The sequence below is a fragment of the Gigantopelta aegis genome, chromosome 9 (genome assembly GCF_016097555.1).
Source record: "Gigantopelta aegis isolate Gae_Host chromosome 9, Gae_host_genome, whole genome shotgun sequence".
Lineage (NCBI taxonomy): Eukaryota > Metazoa > Mollusca > Gastropoda > Neomphalida > Peltospiridae > Gigantopelta > Gigantopelta aegis.
The window spans coordinates 10,477,471-10,492,273 of record NC_054707.1 but is presented as its reverse complement, the minus strand read 5'-3'; the positions used below and the strand labels follow the sequence as shown (position 1 = coordinate 10,492,273).

The following is a 14,803-nucleotide window of genomic DNA, read 5'->3' as shown; positions in this document are numbered from 1 at the left end:
CCCTATTTTTGTATGAGCAGTATATATCGTATATACAATCAGATATGTATTGAATGTGTATGTTATCATATACTTAGTACTCTTTGCGTGCACTAGTGTGTATTCAAGTTTGTAGCAAAGCCTTCCAAGGGCGTGCGCAGGAAATTTTGCAGGGATGGGGGTCGAGTTGTCTGGCGAAGCCCGATAACATCTCAGTACTTCCATATCCATTCACAGGAATGTAAAAAAATCGGGATATGAATTTTTTTTTTCGCCTTGAGCGGGGGGGGTTCGACCCCAACCCCCCCACCTTGCGCACGCGCCTGCCTTCTGAATAATGTTGCAATTATTTGAGCCCCCAACACCCCAACACCCTCCATTTTGTAAGGTCACATTGATCTGTCGTATTTGTTTCTCCGCTTGTGCAAATCGTGCAGTTAACTTTGTTGACACAGGATGTTGGTATCTGTTATATCTGAGCATGTGCAGCACTGCTATATTGAACATTATTGTCTCCGACTGTTCGACATGTCTAACTGGTAAGGCTGTCTTATTTGTATTCAGCATATTTATTTTGTAGTTGTTTATTAACTTGACCACATTCGTAGGAAGGACTTTCCTTTGGCACAGTCACTAACCCTAACCCTATTTATGTTAAGTATTTATAATGTTCTTTATACGTGACCGTGCCAAAGGAAAGTCCTACCCAAATTCAGCAAAAACAATAGAGATATTCGAGCAAAATGTGCTAAACTGAGACCTTTTTGCCATGTATTTCCATCATTAAAGGGACATTCCTGAGTTTACTGCAACTTAAGATGTCGACTAACAGAGACCTTTTGACGACTGTAATTGCATATCAAATATAGTTTTCTGCATAAAATATTAGTGGCTGTATATTAAACGTGTTTCTGATCGTTCTAATATTTGTACTACTTGTACTACGTTACATTTCATTTTATTTCCTAAAAAAGATTTTTTCGTACATTCGAAATTATGTGAACACAAAATCCAGTTTGGGCTTCTTACAAATATTAAGATGACCAGAAACAAATTGAATATACAGACACTGATATTCTAATCAAGAAAATGTATTTAATATATAAGTTTAATCGTAGAAATATTTTATTAGTCGGAAACATCTTACAATGCAGCAAACTCGTGAATGTCCCTTTAAACGTAGTGATTCATTAGCAACCCCGTGTAGCTGTTTGACAGTAATGCTAATAGGAAAGAAACGTTGTTATCCAGATCAGCGCATTTTCGTTTTAATTCGGGCATCCCCCCCCCCCCCCCCACCTCCCCGTTACAAAAATGTTAGCCCGTACGCTTATGATTATATGTGATGATAAAATAACGCTAGACGAGAGTCGAGCTATTTGAAAGATTGATATGTCAGTGTGAGTGCACACACGTGTGGGTCAGTGCGTGTATGTTTATATAAACATGAACGTTTGATTTTTTTAAAATTATTAAATGTTGCAACCCAGACCCTTTCATGATCACGGTTTCATCTTCAGATTCAATTATTATACTAGTTATATTCCGTCTTGTCTGTCCCCATCGGTGGATCCCATTATTTCTCGTTCCAGCCAGTGCACCACGACTAGTATATCAAAGGCCGTGGTATGTGCTATCCTGTTTGTGGGATGGGACATATATAAATCTATATCAGGCTCTAAAGACTATCCTTAAAACTACCCTAACCATTGGGGGGGGGGGGGGTACGGGTCGAACTCATGCCATTTAAAAGATAAATAGTACATATATGTAAAAGATATTTAAAAATGTGTCACTGAAATGTTTCGTGAGTATATAAAAATCTCGTTTCATCTAGTTCCAACAATAACTCCATTGCTTGATGATGGCATTGTTATTGAAGACCCCAAGGATGTAGCCAATTCTTTTAATAACTTTTTAAAATTATTACACAATCTACTTAAGATTTCTCACTAGCATAAGCGTAGGAGACGGGGTGGGGGGGGGGGGGGGGTCAGTTGCCCACCCCACCCACTAGTGCCGGAGGAAAACCTCAACTAAGGGCAAAAAACATGCGTAGTGGTTCGTTTTCAATCCTATACAGCTATTCAGTAGCAAAAAAAGAAATGTTTTATTTAACGACGCACTCAACACATTTTATTTTACGGTTATATGGCGTCAGACATATGGTTAAGGACCACACAGATTTTGAGAGGAACCCCACTACATGGGCTACTCTTTCCGATTAGCAGCAAGGGATATTTTATTTGCGCTTCCCACAGGCAGGATAGCACAAACCATGGCCTTTGTTGAACCAGTTATGTATCACTGGTCGGTGCAAGTGATTTACACCTACCCATTGAGCCTTGCGGAGCACTCACTCAGGGTTTGGAGTCGGTATCTGGATTAAAAATCCCATGCCTCGACTGGGATCCGAACCCAGTACCTACCAGCCTGTAGACCGATGGCCTAACCACGACGCCACCGAGGCCGGTCCTATTCGGTAGTAATGATAATTATTAATAAATTTTGTTATCTAGATTCGAGCATTTTCCTTTAATTCTGGCAAAAGTCAGTCTGCCTGCCCCCCCCCCCCCCCAATTTACAAAAATGGCAGCCCGTACGCCTATGTTCACCAGGTGAGCTTCCATCAGTGGTTAGTTCACTTAATGACTTCACTTTCCGCACACGCACCTGGTTTGGCACAAAGATCTAATCCACAAATTGGAAAGTGTCTTCATAAAGTGATAACATTTGTGTGAAAGTTATCTCAGATCGTAAACAACGGGTTATTACAAAATCAGTGTTATTTAAACCAAACTCTACCAGCTGGTGTCTCCCAAGGTTTTATTCTGGATCCTATCTTGTTTTTGATTTACATAAATTATATTGTTGATTGAAGTACTCCAATATACGTTTGTTTGCTGGCAATACTTCGTTTTATATCTAGCTTAATAACACTGTGCCAGACAAAAAACCAAACCCAAACCCAAACCCAACATTATGATGAAAGTGAAAATGTTCCAACAATTGATATTGATTTAGTCTATAAGCATATTTTGTTATGGAGTCCAAACAGACCCCGTATTATTTGTAAACAGTCCGTTTGTGTTAAAAGGGAACCGATATATAATTAAAAATGCGAAAACTCATTAAAAACATTTTAAAGTTCTAAACACGTGCCTCACCTGCAATGTTACACAAATAATCGATGACGCCAGAGGCAGATCGGGTGTGGGGGGGGGGGGACGATCTCCTTCCAAATCTCCCCCACAGTTCCCTTGGCATTCTGCCTCATGTCGTTGCCCCCCCCCCCCCCTAAATGGATTTTCTGGATCCGCCACTGGACGCAATACACAAACTAAAGGTAGAACTGCGCGTTCTTTACCTAGGCTGTTCGTCAGCTGCCTTTATACCACAGACCCCCCATCCCCCCTTGAGGACAAAAATGTACGGTTTTATCCTACTCCACATAGATACAAATATCGCTTGTATCCCCGCACCCCGTGCACTAGAGATTCAGACTGTCCCCCTTTCTAGAAAGAATGTCCTTCATTCCAGATATCGTTCCTACGGGCCTGTACCTCTGTCAAAAAAGATTTAACCTATGCATTTGATAGTAATTTGTAAAATAAAGAGAACTTTATTTAAATGATTTTTCTTCAAAATTGTTTGAGTGTTTTTATGAGTTTAAAACTTAAAATTGTTTTGACATGAATTTTAACTTTATTCATTATTTATTATTATTATTACAATGCTAATTCATCGGTTCCTTTTTAACGGAAACGGACTATAAATTATGTTCGTATGATGAAGTTTAAACAACAAGCCAGGGCATTGTAATAAACGAATGTGGATGATGGTCAAATACACGCGAATATTGAATAAATAGACGAGTCATTTGATATTGGATCTTTAAGCTCATTTTGTTGTGTGGTACCTCAAATTTTCTTATTTAGTAAACTAATCTGGGAGTGGCAGTCCTCTTTTTAGCGGTGCCAGAGTAATAGAATTTCCAGCAAAAGATCTCCTTGGGAGCGAAGTGGCTATTGTATAGACGAGGCACTACAGAGATGCATCGAATCAACCACCATTTTGCCAAACATCCAATTCGACTCTGCATTGTGCAGAGATACGACCCTGACCACGTATTGCGGTTGTCGTTAAGATTGTTAAATATTATTATAATATATTATATTTGTTTTTCAGTCTCCAGCGGTAGGACCAACAGAACAGCCATGTTTTTGTTCAGAAGGTTCTCCAATCTGATGACCGGCTTGTTAATCTACGCCATCATAACGTCATTCGTTATTGTGTTCTACGTTTTACTGCCCGTCCGCGTCGGGCTAAACACAGGGTCTGTATACAAGCTAGGATCCAGGGAGATCAAAGACTATGGTGTCGTCAGGCTCCAGCAAAGTGAAACCAACGACAAACTTGTTATGGTCGACCATCACGATCATGAATTCAGTCCAGAGAATAACGTAAACATCTGTGAGATATTCGATGTAATAAAGTCGGTGGACCCTACAGCAAGTACTCTGAACTCGAATCTGTTTTGTGACGAGTACGCTAATTCCACTGACCTAGCGTGCAGACGATTCTACTTCCAGAACGGACTCCCAGAGAATGGGATGTGCAAGAGGACCAGTAAAGATAACGTGGTACCCAAAATTGTGTACTATGTCATATTTGGGGCCTACACGTTCAAATTCTGGGAGTATGTTAGCGTGATGAGTGCGAAGAAGTTCATCAACCCGACGGCTATATACGTGATAGCCGACGCCCATCCCTTGGGGTACTGGTGGCAGCGCGTGCTCAGTGACGTCACAGGAGTAAGATTTATTTACCGGGAGAGGCCAAAGATCGGCAATTCCACTGTCAAGTGGAAGCATCACCTTTCAGATCTAGTCCGGCTCCAGATGCTGTTAGGTTTGTCGTCATGCTTTTGTTAACTGGATATATGGGGTCAACTCTGTTGTCATCAAGCATTTTGCTGTTTAATACATTTGGCTTGCTTGGTGGGATGGAATGGGTGTGGGAATGTCCAAAGGATGTTAGGCAAAGTCGTGATTGCTTCCATGATCCACTATCAGGTGATCGTCCTTAGGAGAACCGCCACTCCCCTTGGAGATCCGCAACAAGATGTTTCATTCCTCCTGCACCGCCGTAGGAGGACTGCCACTCCAGACTAGCTTACAAAACCCATTCCATCCATTCATTATTTTGAGCATATGACAGGGTGACCACCTTGATGGAAATATCTGCCCCCCGCCCCCCGTAATTTTCTAATATTATTCTCATTTGTAAGTGCGCTAATGTACTTTTAAAAAAGTTTTTTTTTTTTTTTTTTAGTGATTTAGGTGCGCTAAAACACTATTTTATTTGCATTAATTTACAAAACAACAACAAAAGAGATACATAAAAATACCTTTTTATTATTATTGGAATGTTATATGTTACTGTGGATTAAAACGACCACTTTCTTGCAGCCACACCTGCAGTTTTCATCTTATTTCACAATGTATGTTCGTTTATAGTCAAAACAATCATTAAATTTGACCGATACGATTGCGTTCGATTGTTTTGTGGAATACTCATCATGGCCGTACCAAACGTGAGATAAAACAGTGAAAGTGTGCAGACCAGATATGGCTTATGTTCTCTCAAAATGTGTTGGCACCGGCCTCATTTCAAAGGAAGATGGAAATGACAAAGTATCTTGTGTCAAACTAGTGTCAGATTTACCAAACACATTTGGAAGCAATGTTTTTGCTTTAAGAAAAACGCTCTTACTGATAATTTTAACCTGATGACCAGGATTTACATACATAATATTGTCCAACACTTCATCAGTAAATGCTGTTTTTCACAATTCTTTTATTGATGCTGTCGAAACAAGTTTTAAATGTCTTCATATCTCCTTTTTGCTGGGGGTAGGACGTAGCCCAGTGGTAAAACGCTCGCTTGACGCGTGGTCAGTCGAGGATCGATCCCCGTCGGTGGGCCCATCTATTGATGGTACACATAAAAAGATTCCTTGCTACTAATGGAAAAATGTAGACTATATGTCAAAATTTCCAACTGTTTGACATCCAATAGCCAATGATTAATAAATCGATGTGCTCTAGTTGTATCGTTAAACAAAACAAACTAACTTTTCTTCTTTTCTGATTGTTAATTAAACACCAAATACATTTGAATCGCCATATCAAATCTGTTCTGAATCCAAAAGATTGTCAATGTTTTGTAGATCTATATCAAACCGATTTGACTTGTTGGCGTTAATGAATGATAAAAACAATTTAAAAAATCTATTAACAAACGTTTCAGGTTGTTAATGATTTAAACAGACATCGGTTTTGTTGTTAGAAACAGTTAGTTGACCTTGGTGAATTTCGTTTAAAAGCATCTTCAGAAACAAGACGCAAAGACGTATAACATCAATATCTAACAAAGTCCGTCTTTTCTTAATGGTGTCCATTGTAAGTTTATCAACCCTTTCCCCCACTTACCATTAACAGCAAGTTCATAGTCAGTCGGCAATTGATTAAAACGTGATCGAAGGGTCATCATTCACAGCTCAGGAAAACGTTGAGCTATTTGCAGCACCGAAAGCCAAACGTGTTTCAAAAGGCATCAGCAGGTTATGGTGTACAACGTCACAAAATGACTACATAAAGCCAACGTGTTTCAGAAGGCATCAGCAGGTTATGGTGTACAACGTCACAAAATGACTACATAAAGCCTATGTGTTTCAGAAGGCATCAGCAGGTTATGGTGTACAACGTCACAAAATTACTACATAAAGCCTATACCTTTTGGAGGATTTCTTGAAATAATAGAATAATTCAACCTGACATCCCTCACTCCATTTAATTTGACAAACACAGAAAACACTGTTGTGACAGTATGGATTCTGTGACATATAACCCCACATTCAATATATACTGATGGAAAGAAATAAGGGAACACATCAAATTGTAGACTAAATTTAATTCACAACTAGCGTAATAATGTCTTTATTTCATACCAAGTTGTAATGTGGCATTGAATGTCTGTAGTGTTAAATGTGCTGCCTATATGTTCCCAGTCAACTTCTGACAATATGAATTGATTTTTGATGCAGTAATTATTTCTTGTTGCTATCTGTGTGATGCTTTATTTCTTTCTATCAGTATACATGTATATGTTTCTGTACTTTTCTGAGTCTACCAAACAATCCCCGTGTTACTCCAACAATTGTGTTTCCCCCGTCTGTTCCCAGTTGTATACAAGCTGTTAGGTATTTCATATTTCGTTATAACAGATACATTGTAATTGTATATCGATTAACCAGTCACAGAAGTGAAGTTCAAAACTTTGTAAAACATTCCTTTTACGACGACGACGACTACTACTACTACTACTACTACTACTACTACTACTACTACTACCACTGATACCACTACTACCACTACTACTACTACTACCACTGATACCACTACTACTACTACTACTACTACTACTACCAGATACTACTACTACTACTACTACTACCACTGATACTACTACTACTACTACTACTACTACTACTACCACTGATACCACTACTACTGCTACTACTACTACTGCTACTACTACTACTGCTACAACTACTACTACTACTACTACTACCACTGATACCACTACTACCACTACTACTACTACTATTACTACTACTACTTACTACTACTACTACTACTACTACTTACTACTACTTACTAATACTACTACTAATACTACTACTACTACTACTTACTACTACTACTACTACTTACTACTACTACTACTTACTACTACTACTACTACTTACTACTACTTACTACTACTTACTACTACTACTACTACTACTACTACTACTACTTACTACTATTACTACTACTACTACTGCTTACTACTACTGCTTACTACTACTGCTTACTACTACTTACTACTACTACTTACTACTACTACTTACTACTACTACTTACTACTACTACTTACTACTATTACTACTACTACTACTGCTTACTACTACTACTTACTACTATTACTACTACTACTACTACTTACTACTACTACTTACTACTATTACTACTACTACTACTACTTACTACTACTACTTACTACTACTACTACTGCTTACTACTACTACTTACTACTATTACTACTACTACTACTACTTACTACTACTACTTACTACTACTACTTACTACTACTACTTACTACTATTACTACTACTACTACTGCTTACTACTACTGCTTACTACTACTGCTTACTACTACTTACTACTACTACTTACTACTACTACTTACTACTACTACTTACTACTACTACTTACTACTATTACTACTACTACTACTGCTTACTACTACTACTTACTACTATTACTACTACTACTACTACTTACTACTACTACTTACTACTATTACTACTACTACTACTACTTACTACTACTACTTACTACTACTACTACTGCTTACTACTACTACTTACTACTATTACTACTACTACTACTACTTACTACTACTACTTACTACTACTACTTACTACTACTACTTACTACTATTACTACTACTACTACTGCTTACTACTACTGCTTACTACTACTGCTTACTACTACTACTTACTACTACTACTACTACTACTACTTACTACTACTTACTACTACTACTACTGCTTACTACTACTGCTTACTACTACTACTTACTACTACTTACTACTACTACTTACTACTACTACTTACTACTACTACTACTACTTACTACTACTACTACTACTTACTACTACTACTACTACTTACTACTACTTACTACTACTACTTACTACTACTACTACTACTTACTACTACTACTACTACTACTTACTACTACTACTACTACTTACTACTACTACTACTTACTACTACTACTTACTACTACTACTACTACTACTTACTACTACTACTACTACTACTTACTACTACTACTACTACTACTTACTACTACTACTACTACTACTACTACTTACTACTATTACTACTACTTACTACTACTACTACTTACTACTACTACTACTACTTACTACTACTACTTACTACTACTACTTACTACTACTACTATTACTACTTACTACTACTACTACTACTACTACACAGGAATAATAAAAATATCGAACAAGAATAGAACACTTATGGTGGAATCTGTTGTCACAATTAGTTTTGTTTGGCAACGAAGAACGATTACCATTTTGTTTCACAGCGAATGGCGAGATATGTTACAATTACAATATTAGTTTGCAGCTAGTAGTGGAATCTATTAAAATTGTCGTTTTCTTTCACAGCGAAAGGTGGAATCTGTTACAATTAGCGAATGGTGGGATCTATTCAAATTACCGTTTTGTTTCACAGCGAATGGTGGGATCTATAAAAATTACCGTTTTTGTATTTTATTACAAATGGTGGAATCTGATCAAATTCTCGATTTGTTTTGTTGTGCAGTGAATGGTAAATGTGTTTAATTTGTTTATTTTTTTTATTTTTTTGTTTTTGTTTTGTTGTTGTTTGTTTTGTTTTTTTACAAATGGTGAAATCTGATAAAATTATTAACAAACGTTTCAGGTTGTCAATGATTTAAACAGACATCGGTTTTGTTGTTAGAAACAGTTAGTTGACCTTGGTGAATTTCGTTTAAAAGCATCTTCAGAAACAAGACACAAAGACGTATAACATCAATATCTAACAAAGTCCGTCTTTTCTTAATGTTGTCCATTGTAAGTTTATCAACCTTTTCCCCCACTTTCCATTAACAGCAAGTTCATAGTAAGTCGGCCATTGATTAAAACGTGATCGAAGGGTCATCATTCACAGCGCAGGAAAACGTTGAGCTATTTGCAGCACCGAAAGCCAACGTGTTTCAGAAGGCATCAGCAGGTAATGGTGTACAACGTCACAAAATGACTACATAAAGCCTATGTGTTTCAGAAGGCATCAGCAGGTTATGGTGTACAACGTCACAAAATGACTACATAAAGCCAACGTGTTTCAGAAGGCATCAGCAGGTTATGGTGTACAACGTCACAAAATGACTACATAAAGCCTATGTGTTTCAGAAGGCATCAGCAGGTTATGATGTACAACGTCACAAAATGACTACATAAAGCCTATGTGTTTCAGAAGGCATCAGCAGGTTATGGTGTACAACGTCACAAAATTACTACATAAAGCCTATACCTTTTGGAGGATTTCTTGAAATAATAGAATAATTCAACCTGACATCCCTCACTCCATTTAATTTGACAAACACAGAAAACACTGTTGTGACAGTATGGATTCTGTGACATATAACCCCACATTCAATATATACTGATGGAAAGAAATAAGGGAACACATCAAATTGTAGACTAAATTTAATTCACAACTAGCGTAATAATGTCTTTATTTCATACCAAGTTGTAATGTGGCATTGAATGTCTGTAGTGTTAAATGTGCTGCCTATATGTTCCCAGTCAATTTCTGACGATATCAATTGATTTTTGATGCAGTAATTATTTCTTGTTGCTATCTGTGTGATGCTTTATTTCTTTCTATCAGTATACATGTATATGTTTCTGTACTTTTCTGAGTCTACCAAACAATCCCCGTGTTACTCCAACAATTGTGTTTCCCCCGTCTGTTCCCAGTTGTATACAAGCTGTTAGGCATTTCATATTTCGTTATAACAGATACATTGTAATTGTATATCGATTAACCAGTCACAGAAGTGAAGTTCAAAACTTTGTAAAACATTCCTTTTACGACTACTACGACTACGACTACTACGACGACGACTACTACTACTACGACGACTACGACTACGACGACTACTACTACTACGACGACGACGACTACGACTACTACTACTACTACTACTACTACTACTACTACTACTACACAGGAATAATAAAAATATCGAACAAGAATAGAACACTTATGGTGGAATCTGTTGTCACAATTAGTTTTGTTTGGCAACGAAGAACGATTACCATTTTGTTTCACAGCGAATGGCGAGATATGTTACAATTACAATATTAGTTTGCAGCTAGTAGTGGAATCTATTAAAATTATCGTTTTCTTTCACAGCGAAATGTGGAATCTGTTACAATTAGCGAATGGTGGGATCTATTCAAATTACCGTTTTGTTTCACAGCGAATGGTGGGATCTATAAAAATTACCGTTTTTGTATTTTATTACAAATGGTGGAATCTGATCAAATTGTCGATTTGTTTTGTTGTGCAGTGAATGGTAAATGTGTTTTATTTTTTTATTTTTTTTATTTGTTTTTTTGTTTTTTTTGTTGTTTTTTGTTTTTTTTTACAAATGGTGAAATCTGATAAAATTAGCGTTTTGTTTTACAACGATTGATGGAATCTGTTAAAATTATCGGTTGTTTTATTCTCCTTTTTTTACAAATGGTGTAATCTGATAACATTTTTGATTTGTTTTGCAACGATCGGTCGAATCTCTTAAAATTACCGTGTTTGTTTTTTGTTTTGTTTGATTAGTTTGTTTGGGGTTTTTTTTTTTTTAATTATCGATTTGTTTTGCAGCGAACGGTGGGATATATCTGGACACGGACATGGTGGTGGTTCGGTCGCTGGACCCTCTGCGTCACAACGACATCACGATGGGCCTTATCGAGAACGGCACCGGCATGGGCAACGCCCTCATCATGGCGCGGCGGGGCTCGCCCTTCGTCAGGGAGTGGTACGAGAACTACAGCAACTACAAGAGCGACCAGTTCTACAGGAACTCGCTGCACGTGCCCAGAGACATGTGGATCAGAAACCCGAAATCCATTCACCTGGAGTCGGACAGATTTTACAGACCGAACTGGTTCGAAGCGGACCTTCTATTTAAAAAGACAGATTATCCGTGGAGGAACAACTACGCAATACATGTTTGGACCAATGGGAATCCGGTTCCCAAAAGTCCGGAAGTCCTGCGTAAATTAAACACTACCATTGCGCAGGTCTTCCGGCATGTGCTTTACGATGACCCCGAGATCGAAGGTCATTCATGATGTAGTGCGGGGTATTCTCAAGCTGCTTGGCTCACGATTCCTCAAATAATTCATTTTATGGGTTACACATCGTTCCAGTGTCTGCTTTACGCAGTAGATTAATCAAATAATTCATTTTGCGGGTTACACATCGTTCCAGTGTCTGCTTTACGCAGTAGATTAATCAAATAATTAAATTTTCGGGTTACACATCATTCCAGTGTCTGCTTTACGCAGTAGGCTACGTAAAAGTTTATTGCATTCATTTGGAACACCTTTCCAGAGGAACTTGGAGAATGTGCACAAGACTAATGTGTTTAAATCTTCAGTTGACTCATTCCATTGTATCAGTTCATTGGATGCATTGTGACACTGGTTGTGTGTGCGTCCGTGTGTCACTGTCTGAACTAATACCTACTTTAAAGGGACATTCCTGAGTTTGCTGCAATTTTAGAGATGTTATCGACTAACATTTTAACAATTGTAATCACATATCAAATTTATTTTGCTGCATAAACTATTAGTGGCTGTATATTAAACGTGTTTCTGATCGTTCTAATATTTGTACTAGGTTGAATTTAATTTTGTTTTCTTTTTTTTTTTGCGTGCGGTACGTACGAAATTATCTGAAGACCAAATCCAGTTTGGGCTTGTTACAAATATTAAGACGACCAGAAACCCATTGAATGTACAGACACTGATATTCTAAACAAGTAAAAATATTTAATATGTAAGTTTAATCGTAGAAATATTTTATTAGTCGGAACATTTTTACAATGCAACAAACTCAGGAATGTCCCTTTAATACTAGAGATGGGTATTGTGATAATTTATTTTTACCGCGATTTAGATTTTCTATGATTATACATATCAATGTATTATTTACAGCACTATCAGCTGATTTTGTTAGGATGACGTATATACGAGTCATTCTCCCAAAATGTGTCGTATTGCGTTACCCACCACTAAAATTGATAAAAGTAAGAACACCAAGATAAACATCTTAGACAATTAAATATTAATTAAAAACTCAGACATTTTTACAGCACAAAAACACCAGAAATTATGAACAAATCTTTGATTTAATAGGGTGAAAACCTCGAAATTGCCATGGGACTGAACCGAAATCAAAGTAACTGATGTCATTCAGTATTTTATACAAATCAGTTGATTCATGAATGAATGAATGAATTGTTAAAGACGGTCGATTAATAAGACTTGAAGATGGAACATGTTTTTTTCAGGCTGAAATTACACTTATAGTTTACTTGACAAAATTATCTTTCTCTTTTACTAATTTTGCAAATTAATACGTCAACATAGTCGGTTAGCAAACACGGCCTATGATGTATAATGATACACCAAGACACGTTACACGATTTCTTCCAAGTAGAGAAAAAAAACAATCTTTTCAAATGGAAGTGCCGTCAGTTTTAGTTATCTACAAATGATCGGGCAAAAAAAAGGATGGGTCACTGCGTATGTTTCTTCTTTTTCAACACCGTAACGGGCATAATTAATATATTTATGTATTAAATGAATATGATTAATTCAGATATCATCATCAATGTATGCTTCGAAGATAGCTTGGCAATTCAACATAGCTAATCAAAAATGATGAGACGAAACTTTGTTTTTGTTAAAATTTTGTCAATACCGTAACGGTCAACATCGTAACATTATAACGCTACGATTTTGATCAAGTGTCTAAAAACCACATATTGCAAACAACAAAGTATAGCAAACACAAAGTATAGCAAACACTGCCAAAGAACAATGATCACAATATTGTATTCACGCAATAATATGGTGACTTTGTTACATTTATTTTATTTCAACTTATTTTCGTGCTTATATCCAATTAAGGTTCAAGCACGCTGTCCTGGGCACACACACCTCAGCTATCTGGGCTGTCTAACTAACAACTAACCCACTGTCCTTGATAGTGAGAGAGAAGTTAAAACTCGTTCTGGGTGGGAGCCGGTACCGGACTGCGAACCCTGTACCTACTAGCCTGTAGTCCGATGGCTTAACCATGACACCACTGAGGCCGGTTCTTTGTTACAAGTAAAAGAACAGTAAATAAATACATTACTTTATTGCATTATTACCATGTCATTCAGTAATCGGATACCCCGCAAAATTGGATTCATCGTATGTTATCGCTCTGTGATAACTGGTCAGCTGTATTGTTGGGTTGTAAACATTCAGATCCGAGAAAGCAAAGCCCACAAAAGCCAGCCAGGTCCAAGACCGCACTAAATAGTGTTAGGGTTAAACTTCACTAAGTGGATTAGTTCATATTACTATACTAATCAAAATATACTTTTAGGGTATGAGCCAGACCCAAAATTTTGGCCACCGGTATCATATGAGAGGGATAAGGCTCATAGTGATTTTTCACAAGGTATATATCTCTAGAGTTACAAAATATGTGATAGCATTGGAATGGTAGTAGCTTTTATTATGTTATCACCCTTTGTGTAAGCCTACCCTAAAATAAACTCCAGATTTTTTTTCCTTTCGATAAATGGAGTGACAAATATATTTATTTGATGTATTTCCTAAATAAAGATTAACATTTTTAGATACATGGATTTGAAGGTAAAATTCATTATGAAATTCAGTTAATAAAATATATTTCATGTGATAAAAATAGTTTTGTTGAAAAAATATGGTAATTATGGATCAAACGCTTTTTGTAAAAGTTAAAGAAAATTCAGTTAATAAAATATATTTCATGTGATAAGAATATTTTTGTTGAAAAAATATGGTAATTATGGATCAAACGCTTTTTGTAAAAGTTAACATTTAGCACGTTTGAAA

The 14,803-nt window shown here is 36.9% G+C and overlaps 1 protein-coding gene across 1 annotated transcript; it reads left to right on the top strand.

The window, feature by feature from the left end:
* The first annotated feature begins 446 nt into the window (after positions 1 to 446).
* On the top strand, positions 447 to 12,514 carry LOC121381912. Its single transcript, XM_041511327.1, has 3 exons — positions 447 to 518; positions 4,168 to 4,890; positions 11,526 to 12,514. The coding sequence occupies exons 1-3, from the start codon at positions 461 to 463 to the stop codon at positions 11,996 to 11,998; spliced, it is 1,254 nt and encodes a 417-aa protein (XP_041367261.1). The 5' UTR covers positions 447 to 460; the 3' UTR covers positions 11,999 to 12,514.
* The last annotated feature ends 2,289 nt before the right edge of the window (positions 12,515 to 14,803 follow it).

Excerpts from the sequence above, each read along its gene's own strand:
- LOC121381912 (XM_041511327.1), top strand. The coding sequence starts at position 461 with ATGTGCAGCACTGCTATATTGAACATTATTGTCTCCGACTGTTCGACA. Across the intron at positions 519-4,167 it reads CTGTTCGACATGTCTAACTG|TCTCCAGCGGTAGGACCAAC; the intron begins GTAAGGCTGTCT and ends TTTGTTTTTCAG. Across the intron at positions 4,891-11,525 it reads CCGGCTCCAGATGCTGTTAG|CGAACGGTGGGATATATCTG; the intron begins GTTTGTCGTCAT and ends TTTGTTTTGCAG.